General features: G+C 34.7%; 1 protein-coding gene across 8 annotated transcripts in view; it reads left to right on the top strand.

Annotated features, from left to right (window-relative positions):
* Positions 1-12273, top strand: part of PPFIBP2 (PPFIA binding protein 2) — a 315010-nt gene that overhangs the window by 5085 nt on the left and 297652 nt on the right. For all 8 annotated transcript variants that reach the window (XM_053720270.1, XM_053720273.1, XM_053720274.1 and 5 more), the window contains exon 2: positions 5833-5918. In XM_053720270.1, coding sequence (XP_053576245.1) covers positions 5855-5918 — 64 coding nt within the window. In that variant the 5' untranslated portion in view covers positions 5833-5854. The remainder of the gene's footprint in view (positions 1-5832; positions 5919-12273) is intronic.

Here is a 12273-nt window from a genome sequence, read left to right as displayed (position 1 = left end):
GAAAAAAGCAAATTTGATGATAAAAGTAAATTGGAAAGTTGCTTAAAATTAAATCTGAATATCTGAAATAATGAAAGTTTAATTTATACTTGACTGTCCCTTTAATTTATATGCTCTTGAAAAAGGTAGTTACACCACTGAAACAACTTGAGATAAGATATTTTTTTAGCATAAGGGGTTCTTTACAGTAAGACAATAGGAATATACTATTCTCTGCCTAATTTTAGCACATTCACTAGATATTTTTTTAATCAAACCAGTATATACAGTCATATAACATTTACTTAGTATTGACAGAAGTATAGCAACGTGCTGAAATCTGATTGTCACTTTGAGTCACAATATGAAATTACTTGACTTTGGGTCTTTGCCTTCTTCTTGATCAACAGCAATAATAATGTGTGAAAGGCTAAACTTGATGGACTTAAAGGACTTGTAAATACAGTAGATTTGTATAATCAACAAATTCATGATAAAAAGACAATGCAAAAGCACTTAGTCTGAACCAAATACGTAGTTGATTTGTTTTCTAACAAATTTCAAAGTTAAGTATATTTTCCCTCCTCCTTTATCATGTGACAGCTACCAGCCAATCAGAAATGCTTATACATATATTCTGTAAATTCTTCAACATGCTCAGTAGGAGCTGGTGACTCTAATAGATTGTGCCCATTTTGTTAATGGAAGTAAAATGAAAAGTTGTTTAAAATTGTGCGCTCTACCTGAAATGTGAAAGTTTAGTTTTGACTTCAGTGTCCCTTTAAAGGCACATGAAAAATATATTTTTTCTTTCATGATTCACATAGAACATACAATTTTAAACAACTTTCTAATTTACTTATAGTATAAGATTTTTTTTGTTCTCTTGGTATGTTTTGTTGAAAAGCAGGGAAGTGAGCTCAGTGCGTCAAGGCTGGATTGGCCTACCAGGATAACAGGAGATTTCCTGGTGGGCTGCAACAGTTGGGGCTGGAAAGCTACAATTTAAATGGGTAATTAATGGATGCAACTGGGTTGTAGTTTGCATAACAACTATATTGCACTTTTATTTATGTTGAAGTTGTTTTTATTGTATTTTTTAAAACATTAATAAACATATGCATATTAATTCAATATGTTACCATTATTACAATGCTTCTACATGTACTTGTACTTTTATTTAATAAAAAGTAATATAATTTAATTATGAAAAAATATTTGGAGTATCCCAGTAATCCCCTTTGGGAAAAATGGAGTGTTTACATTCTACTGACTCAACAAAATAGGGCTGGTCTTAATATTTTTCCAGGGCAGCTTTTTATTCCCAGTCCGGTCCTGAGTAGCGTGCACAATTCTGGAGCACTATATGACAGCACTTTTGCAAGAATATTATCAATTTGCAAGAGCACTATTTCCTGCCATGTAGTGCTCTAGACACATACCTAGGTATCTCTTCAACAAAGAATACTATGGGAATTAAATACATTTGATAATAGAAGTAAATTGGAAACTTCTTTTTTTTCAACCCTTTGAGTGCTAAACACTTTCCCACCTGGGTGCTAAGCTGAATTTTTGTTCTAATTTGAATATTTGTTGGCTGCACTTTTTGGTATTCGTTTAATTTAAAACTAAATGAATACTGAATTTTAGTTTAATATTTACATTTATCTTCAGTTAAACTTAATAAAAATCTTTAAAGCTAGAGGTGAAAAGTTCCCCTGTAGTTAGAATACTTACCTTAGTGCGCTCTGGAGAGTGCACTTACCTGATCCTCTTTGCTTACAGCAGTCTTAAAGCTTTTGCTTCCCATGACCTGCACAAACTTTAGTGCAGATCCTGTGAGCCGAGCGCGATAAGCCTCCTGTTAGAGCGACTGGGGATATGGGAAGAAGAGGATTGGACAGGTGCGCTCTCCAGATCGCATTAAGATACATATTAACCCCTAAAACATTTTTTTAAAGGAAACAAATGAATACTGATAATTTGTCAGTATTTTTTAGTTTTCTTTCATTTTCTTTGGTGCATTGATTCAGATATTCGTTTTATTAAAATGAAAGCAAATAACTGATTTTTATTATGAATGTGAATTCGTACAAAAATAAATCCACATCTCTAGTAACTAGCATTTGTTTAAAAATAACTGTAACAAAATGGAGATTACTTGTACCATAAACTATTCCTTTAAAGGGACACTCAAGTCAAAATAAACTTTTATGATTCAGAAAGATCTTACAGTTTTAAGACACTTTACAATTTACTTCCATTATCAAATTTTGCACAGTATTTTTATATTCACACTTTCTGGGCAACAACATCCTTATGAGCATGTGCACAAGTTCACAGAGTATATGTATACTAGTCTGATTGGCTGATTTCTGTCACATGATACAAGGGGCTGGAAAATGGGGGGGGGGATACATTTGTCAGAAAAAATAAAATCTACTGCTTATTTGAAATTCAGAGAATGGGGTCAATTTACTAATGTGCGAGCGGACATGATACGCTGTCGGCATTTATCATTGGACCAGCCGTTCTTGTGAACTGCTGGTGCAATACCGCCCCCTGCAGGTTCGTGGCCAATCAGCCGCTAGCAGGGGGTGTCAATCAACACGATCCTGTCCGATCGGGTGGATTTATGTTCGCCGCCTCAGAGCAGGCGAACAGGTTATGGAGCAGCGGTCCATACGGAGCTTGATAAATTGACCCCTAGGTGTTAAATCATTGGGGCCTAATTATCATAGTGTGAGCAGACATGATCCAATATTGTGGATCATGTCAGTTGCACATCGATAAATGCAGACAACATACGCTCTCTTCTTAGGAACTGCTGGTGCAATGCCACCCCCTGCAAATTCGCAGGGGGTGTCAATCAACCCGATTGTATTTGATCGTGTTGATTTCTGGCAAAGTCTGTCCGCCACCTCAGAGGAGGCGGACAGGTTATGAAGCAGCGGTCTTTAGACCGTTGCTTCATAACTTCTTGTACGTACGGAGCTTGATAAATATGCACCCTTGTCTATTTATTATGCACTTGTTAATTATGTAATTCTGCTGCATTGAGTGGTCCTTTAATATATAGATACCAAAATACATGAATATATACATTTGCAGCAATACGATCACTTAGTGCAAGGCTTTTATAAAATATAAACACTGTTCACATTCAGCACTAAAGGCATCATGCATTACCCTGCCTAGGATATTACCTGTCAAGATTTCTGTGGATGTGTAATTAGTAGAACTCCACTTGTGTTTCCCTGCTGTATAATAGGGCAAAAATAGCTCTAAAACATCACACATACAGTTCATGATCGATAACTGGTAATTATGCAAATGACTGTGCTATTGAACTCAGAATATGTTGTTTAACTAAATGGTCCTCACAGGATGAGTCAAGCGACTTTGTGCTTTTGTATCTGCATTTCCTAGCCCAGATATTTTTAGTTCTTGTTAGTTTACCCGGCGCACTGCTGTGTAATAAACCCTCACAGTTCATATTTACAAAACATGCACCCAGCTGAGATTATTAGATAACGAAAGGTCAGTAAAATGATATTTATGAGTAGGCTTCTGTATGCTAGGAACATAATATTACACCTCTTTAGCACTAAAAAAATTGGATCAAAATTGAAATGATTCATAATTCTTCCACTCTGCAGTCCTTAAAACTGTGAGCAAACAGGTTGCTGCCACCTGACCAGAATTTTAACAAAATGTAAATCGTTAATCATACTGACATCAGTGTTCTATGCATTAAAAGAAAATCAAAACAAAAACTCAAAAAAATATTGCTCTTTTTAATATTGACACATAAGGTAAAATTTACTAATCTGCAAAGGCAACTTCGGACCTCCAGCGTTTCCGGCTTGCGTAAAGTGAGCATGAAAAGCTAATAAAGTAGCTGCGGTTTTAAGATCACTGTTGCTTCAAGGGACATGAAACCCAATTTTTTTTCTTTCATGATTTAGAAAGATCATGCAATTTTAAACAACTTTCTAATTTACATCTATTGTCTAATTTGCTTCCTTCTTTTTATATCCTTTGCTGAAAAGCATATCTAGATAGGCTCAGAAGCTGCTGATTGGCGGCTACACATAGATGCTGCGTGTGATTGGCTCACCCATTTGCATTGCTATTTCTTCAGCAGAGGATATCTAAAGAATGAAGCAAATTAAATAGAAGTAAATTTGAATGTTGTTTAAAATTGTATTCTCTATCTGAATAATGAAAGAAAAAAAATGGGTTTGATGTTCCTTTATGCTCTCCACCACCTAAAGTGTAGCAGATTTCAATCATCGAACGATTGACAGCCCCTTCTTGAGCGTGATTGGTCACTCGCGAGAGGCATTGTACAAGCAGCAGCTACTGCAATGTTAAATGAGGGCAGAAGATGCTGCCTGCTCACCACAAGGCAGAGTATGAGGTTCATGATAGCAAACTTTGTCCATCTTGCAGATGATCAATGGAGCCCAAAAGGTGTTAAATAACTGGTTTTACTGGTGTGGATTAGTAGGACAAATGATCAAATCATTACCTTCTTTGTGTTACTTGTAGATTATTAGGGGTAGAATAAATGTTTTGGGATTATTTTTAGTAGCAGCTGTCAGTAAAATCACTGTGCAGAGCACTTTAGCCTCTCTTGGAGAAGAGGAAAAACCCAGTTTTCATGGTTAAACTATAGGAACAGTGAACACAATAAATAATGGAAATAAATTGTAAATGTTTTACTAAATGTGATTAAAATTTTTATGTGGAATAAAAATATGAATTTAAAATTGACATTAAAATACAATTATAAAATGTGAAATATGACAAAATAATATGGTGATGTGAACCTAACACTAAACCATACAAACCAAATGATCTGATTATTGTTTTTTTTTTTTTTTTAAGATTGAACAAAAATACAGTTTTTAATGATGGCAATCCGGTGTGATTTCCTCAATACAAGAGCGACAAAACCACAGTGCAAAACTGTTAGGGATTATTCCTCAAACTTAAAGGAACATTATGGTCAAAATTTAAATGTATATAGATTAATTATGTCTTTGAATAGGAACATATTTGCATTTTACATGAATTGGCAAAAATGCTTCTAGTAAAAGATATCACTGTTTTAGTGTTAGCATTTTTCTCTGCACGTGCTTGTGAAGCATACCTAGATATACTCAATGCAACAGCATTTTAAATACTGCAGCTGCTCATTGCGCCGGTAGGGCTTGTATCATGTCAGCAATTAACAAATTGAGTCATTACCAGATGGTAAAAGTACCTTAGGCGCTCTAAATAAGTGCTGTGTTTAAAATGCTGGTGCACAGAGCATACTTAAATACACTTTTGAAACAGCTATAGCTTTTATTAGGAACATTTTTGCTAATACATGTATACTACAAAAATGCTTCTATTCAAAACTGAAATGCATTGATGTGGAATCTAATTTGGCTGAAATGTCCCTTTAACAACTAAGTTGTTCTATTTTAATCACATAAAACCAAATTAACAGGCTTACAGATCACTAATGGTTCGCAGCACATAGAAGCAAAAACACTATTCATGTGTAAAAGTCTGTAACAACAAGACAGTGTTCTACTCACACAGTGTCATGCCGGTGCTGTTGCGTAAGTCAGACAGTTAACGTCCAATCTCTCCGACGTACATTTCACTATTGGATCATAGTTTTTCAAAGTGATGTGTGCTTTAATGCGTGATCTTTATACATTATTCCTGTTTGATTTGCACTGTATGTATGAGTCACTTGTGCATCACTTTTGTTGATTTGTATAAAAAAAAATAGGTTTGAGAAATAAATAATTATCTAGTGTCTAAAGAAAACATATGCTTCTCTTAACACAGAAATCAGTGAGCTGTAGCAGCTATGGCGTCGGATGCCAGCCACATGCTGGAGGCAGCACTTGTTCAAATGGATGACATCATAGCAGGTACTGTTCTAATTTTTACTCATACACTTAGGGCCCAGTCATCTAACACTTAGGGCTTTCCACTCTGGGGAGATTATCTAAGAAGTCTCTTCAGAAATGCAAGGTCTCTTAAAGAATTTTAGAAAGGTAGATTTTAGCTGGAGAGCTGTTTATCTCACTATGGAAGGTTCTGCAGTACAATATAAGGTCTAAACCTCCCAAATTTTCATTTTGTGCATATGTTACAGTGAAGTAGAGTTTTTTTTTCTTAAAGGGACATGAACCACAAACATTTTCTTCATGATTCAGAGAAAGCGTGTAATTTTAAGCAACTTTCCAATTCACTTCTGTTATCTATTTAGTTTCGTTCTCTTGGTATCCTTTGTTGAAAGGCATATATATGTAGGGTCAGGAGTTGCTGTTTGGTGCCTGCACATATATGCCTCATGTTATTGGCTCACCTATTTTCACTGTTATTTCTTTAAAAAGAATGCCAAGAAAATGAAGTAAATTAGATAATGGAAGTAAATCAGAAAGTTGTTTAAAATGGTATGCTCTCTCTGAATCATGAAATAAAACATTTGAGTTTCATGTCCCATTAATTTGTTTTGTGAGGTTTTTAAATGTGTTTTTTTTAAATGTGCATTCAGACTTTGGACAAATGCAAGTTCATCTGAATTTTGTTGATGCTGGGCAAAACAGATGAAGAACAAATGATTGCTCGACAAAATAGATTTGTTCATGCTGTTTGGTACCAAAAAAATGTACAAGAAGGGGGAGAATGTATTATATTGTTTGGTTAATCCGCTCCTTTCTTTGTAATAATGTACAGTGAGTCTGACCATTCATGTGCCTATTGTCCTTCATCCAATCCTGCTATAGTATTACTAATGACTGATGCCAATGGGCACTAAATGTTGGATTTTAGTCATAAAGGCTTGTCCAATCAAGCCTTAAACTAGCATAGGAAGTTTGGAGAGTAGAGGAGGCTCAGACATTTTAAATCACTTTGACTAGAGCTACTGGAACATACAGTTGTTTGACTTCTGTGCCTCTGTGAGCTAGTCCTTGGCTCAAATTCAATTACAGAGTTATATGTTGTGCTAACATTGAAAGATAGGTTTTTTAATTGTTCAAATCCTATATTGTATGATTTTTGTTAATATTAGTTGTCTATATTTGCTGTTCCCATTGGAAATAACAAAACAAATCTGAATTCAATTTGACTGAACTGAACATTCAGGAAAATCAAAGACAAAATTTCAGACAAAACACTTTTACACCCATGCAGATGTCTAGTGTTTTTGGGGAGCTGGTGTCATTGAACATGTTCAATTCAGTGAGGAATTAATGATTACAAGATAAAAAGGCCTATATTGATTATAATGAAGCTTGACTCGACACTCGCTAATCTGCTAAGGATGGTTACAAATATATATGAATTCAGTACGTTTTTAAGTGGCAAAGTCTGTTTTTATTTAATCAACACCATTATTTAAAAATAAGTTACACACTTTTTATGGTTCCACATTTACCGTTTTTTGACTTTCCCAAAACAATTTAAGATTTTATACAATAAAATTACTATATAGAATGAATTATGCAGAATGAAATAAAAATAAAATATATAAACACATAAATACTAGATACATTTTTAACTAACCAAACTTCAGGTTTAATAGAAAGGTGACAATCAATTTTGACAATATATATGTGCACTCTACCCTTGTCTAAACTCACTTTGCACCAAAAAACTCAAATTGCTCATTCGGGATTATCGACGGGTCCTGCTTTTGGAAAAACCTCCTTGTTAAATAATAAATATGTGCTAAGGACAAATTAAACCTGGGGTCCAAAGATATCTACTTCCCTAGGAAATGTGTCTGCCCATCAAATGATAACTGTGGCACAAAATGTCATCTGTATTTACCTTCACTTATGTATTTGATAAATCTAAAAAAAAAAAAAAATCACACATACATACATATACAAATTTGGGAAAAACAAATGCTGCATGATTTGCAAATATTTGTTCAGAACAAATTAATGCAGCCAACAGTTATTTTTGGTGGATGTCCAGAATCCTAACTGACCCCATCGTGTAGTCTTACGCATTTTGCTTCCACTTTTTTAAAGATGATACTGTTTTCTCAAAATGAAACAAACATGCAAATATTTTACAATTACACACATTTATGTAAACCATTTTGGAAGTATGTTTCCTAAGTGCAGTACCTGAATTATTTTTCTTCCACGTTGCTAATGGTTCTCATTTGATGCACGAGATATGTATTGGGCACCTCAAACAACTATAGATGTTAATCCATACCATCAAAAAGCTGAAAAATGACACATAAAGCGATTTTCTATTAATTTTGAGCTTGATTTCTCCTTTATACATGGTACCTCAGCAACCTCACCAACATCTTTAAATATGGTTTATAGTTCTGATTAAGAAATAGCACAATAATAATAGAAACATAGAAACATAGATATTGACGGCAGATAAGAGCCCTAGGCCCAGCAAGTCTGCCCGACCTTACCTAACAGTATAAACTTATCTAGTTCGTAGGAAAGCCTTATGCTTGTCCCATGCATTTTTAAAGTCCCCCACAGTGTTTGTTGCTACTACCTCTTGAGGAAGTTTATTCAATAAATCAATCACTCTTTCTGTAAAGAAGTGCTTCCTCAAATTACTCCTGAATCTACTACCCTTTAGCTTGAGCTCATGACCCCTTGTTCTTGAATTTTCCATTTTATGTAAAATACCCACAGCCTCAGTTTTACTAAACCCTTTAATGTACTTGTAAGTTACTATCATATCAACTCTTTCCCTTCTCTCCTCTAAGCTATACATATTTAGGTCATTGAGCCTATCCTGGTAAGTTTTATTTTTTAGACCATGTACCATTTTGGTAGCCCTCCTTTGCACAGATTCAAGTTTGTTAATATCCTTCTGAAGATATGGCCTCCAGAACTGCACACAATACTCAAGGTGAGGCCTAACTAATAATCTATAAAGTGGCATAAGAACCTTACTATAATATATAATATTTTATAGCACATTAGACTATTTAATTGTTGCTTCTTTACGTGTCTTGAACTGCAACTATAAGAACCAAGTTCATTTTATTGCTTCTATTCATTATACAGTTAAGAAATCAAATATTTTACACTGCTAAATAGAATATCTACCTAATGATACAATAATACTTCAGAATTCTGTATTCTTTAAAGGGCAATATTAGTCTTAAAATTAAATGCTCTTAGGAATTAGCAATTTTTTGACAATCGACCCTACACTACTGTGTATTTAGCCCCCACAAAGGGGTTAAGCACACAGTAGAAGTGCCACCCCTTGTGGAACCCAGCAGCATTAGTCAAACAACTCAGAATTAGAGCATGAAGGTTTTCAACTATTATGGCCCTTTTAGATTTTGTGTACATTTATATACTAAAATAGATACTAAATATACTGCCAGAATATAGATGTTTTAAAGAGTATTAAACAGTAAATAAATACTAGCTGGTATTTATTCAAAGCAAAGCTAGAAAATGGTATGAAGATATATATATTTAAATATTTAAGATATATGTTTAAATATGTTTTTTTCTCTAAAGTACATATATATATATACATATACACATACATACATACTGAGAACAATTAGGGGCATATATAAAACAGGTAATACAAGAGTTTGTGCAAATAAGGCTGTGTTGAATTTAGGATTGTTAAAGTAACTATCTAACAGTACAGTACAGTACAATCTATCTTATTGTATGTTGTATATCTGTCAATAACTGTCCTCAGACATAGATAAGGCAAAACTTAGGTTCCAATATGATGTTGCCTGTTATTTTATAGACACTCAGAGGAATTGAGAAAACAAGAGCAGGGGACAAAACAAACAATAAAATGCTATTGCATTTTTTATTAAGCCCAATAAAATATTTGATTTTACAATCTTAAAGTGTTTAATGACTCTTTAATATAAAACTTTAATAGAAATGTAATGAGCTCTCTTTCTTAAAGCAAAGCTCTGTATACTCCTGGGTAATACAATTAATAGTTTTATGAGGATTTATCAAGGTAGGGCATGTTTTTTATCTTCACAATGGTTAGGAAATGCATCTTGATGCTGCCAAGGTGATACAATCTGGAAGGATCCCATTCATCAGGGGGAGTTAGGTCACATATATTGTGATATAAGAGTGTCAGCTAAAAGTGTACAGTCAGATTGTATTTATCAGCTTGAACTTTACATTTAGTTAAAGATTGTGCAATTGGTGAAGCACAAGCAGCTTGTTAGAGGTCCTCTCTGATGCCATTTAACAATTCTGGTGTCAGAAGTGGGATAGAGTCAGAGCAAACACTGACATATCCCATCCCCTCATACATTACATCAAGTCTTACAAGTGTTAAATAATACCACTTCTGACACCAGAATTGTTAGAGGTCCTCTCTGAGGCTGGGTACCACTTGACACTAATCAGTATTCTGTACTTCACTTTCAACTGGAACTGAGTGCTTCACCCTTGCAAGATATCTCAGAGAACAGATTTTAGACTTTTCTTCCTGTTTGTGTATAAATCCTGTTCTCTGAGATATCTTTAAAGGGTGAAACACTCAGTTTCAGGTGAAGGGCAGAATACTGATCGGATTCAAGTAGTACCCAGCCTCAGAGAGGACCTCTAACAATTTTGGTGTCAGAAGTAACACAGCTTTATCAGAAACATACAACACATGTTTGATGCAAGTAATCCCAAAAGCAGATCTGCCTTCTGATAGGCTATCAAATATGAAAAAAAATATGCTGAACATGTATCTCTGAGGGTCCAAAACTTTATTTAATAAAGACTGCTTTTTAAACTTTCTTAAAATCATAGATCCTCAGTCAAGTTAAGGAACATTTTACCCAAAATGTTTATGTATAAGCACTTAATCCCCTAATGATCTTGGCCCGACATTGGCAAGGAAACGCATTAAGAGTTGTTTGTCCCTGTGATAGTGTGCCACTGCAGGGTTTATTTCAGAAGGACAGGACAGAGTTTTAAGTGACTCAAAATTCCTTTTTACTTGTAAAATTAAACAAAACAGTGCTCTTTCATTCAGAGACCTAAACAATGCAATACATAGAGACAATATTTAGAAACTTAAACATAAACTAACAAGTATAATACTTAACAGTGTCAGACAGTTAAAGAAAAGTTTTCTTACCAGGTAGCTTATAGCTCTCAGCCACAAGTCCTGTAGTTTCAGTATCTCTCCGCTGTCTGTGGTAACCTAAGAGGAAGGCTGCTGGCTTAAGAAGTTTTAACCAACATTAGACACCTGTACCGTATTAGGACTACAGTCTTTGCGCTGCTTGCAGACCCTCCCAGCATCTTGTCTATAGAAAGGAAAATCTTTAACCCTTTTAGAATCATTCAGGCAAAACGGTTTGTAAACTCCATTACCGTCTCACACCAGCTGCTTTGACTGACGAGGTGTATAGTGGTTCATTTGATGACTTTCGACTGCACGGTTGGACGACTTCAGAGACGCTATTGATTACAAGCCATTAGCAGAGGCCCGGGTGGTTTGTTTTTATGTGATGCTTGTTTTTTACTGATATCTAGTGAGTAGCTCTCTTGCAGGTCTGATTGAGCTAACTGTCAATAAATTGCACTAGATTCTTTGCAACTTGTTGTTCTCTTTTTGATTTTACTCCAAATTTTTCATCTTTTTTATTTGTTCTCAGTGATCCATTTTACCTGCTGGAGTTTATTAAACTGTTTACAAATAGATCCTTTGCCTTTATAGCAGCTGATTTTACCTGTTGTATCCCTACCTATACCTAAAGTCCCTATACTTAAGTATAGGCTATTGACAATCTATGTAAACCAAGTCAACAGAAGACATTACACTCCCAAAGGGGAGTGGAAGAGATAAAATTCTAAAATGTTAATTTTCAATTGTTCTTTTACGTATTGTATAAAGACAGAGATAAGAAAGAGAAGCATTTGGGAGATAAGATAAGGATAGCTGATCTCTGTGCAAATTTATCCTATTTCTATGTGTTTGTAAGTTTCAAAGAGCTAATTCAGCTATTTCATTTTTAAAAATAAACATAAACGATTGTGTTTCTCATACATTTTATACTCTGCAGCTGGAACACAATAAGGGGAAACCATTTTAACAGTATACTTTCCATTTAATCTTTTATGCACTGTCCCTTTATCTCTGAATATAGTGTTTTTTCCCCCCACTGCTCTCAGAGAGGCTGGAGTATATCCTGTGGGATTGTGAATCCTAATCCTACAACATTTTACATGGCTATTGCATGATCAGTGCAGGAGCATATTAAGCTGTGACTAACTGGCCACAAGAAAG

Source organism: Bombina bombina, chromosome 7 (assembly GCF_027579735.1).
Source record: "Bombina bombina isolate aBomBom1 chromosome 7, aBomBom1.pri, whole genome shotgun sequence".
In the NCBI taxonomy this organism is placed as follows: Eukaryota; Metazoa; Chordata; class Amphibia; order Anura; family Bombinatoridae; genus Bombina; species Bombina bombina.
Note: the sequence above shows the minus strand (reverse complement) of the source record. Positions and strands in the feature narration are given on the sequence as shown.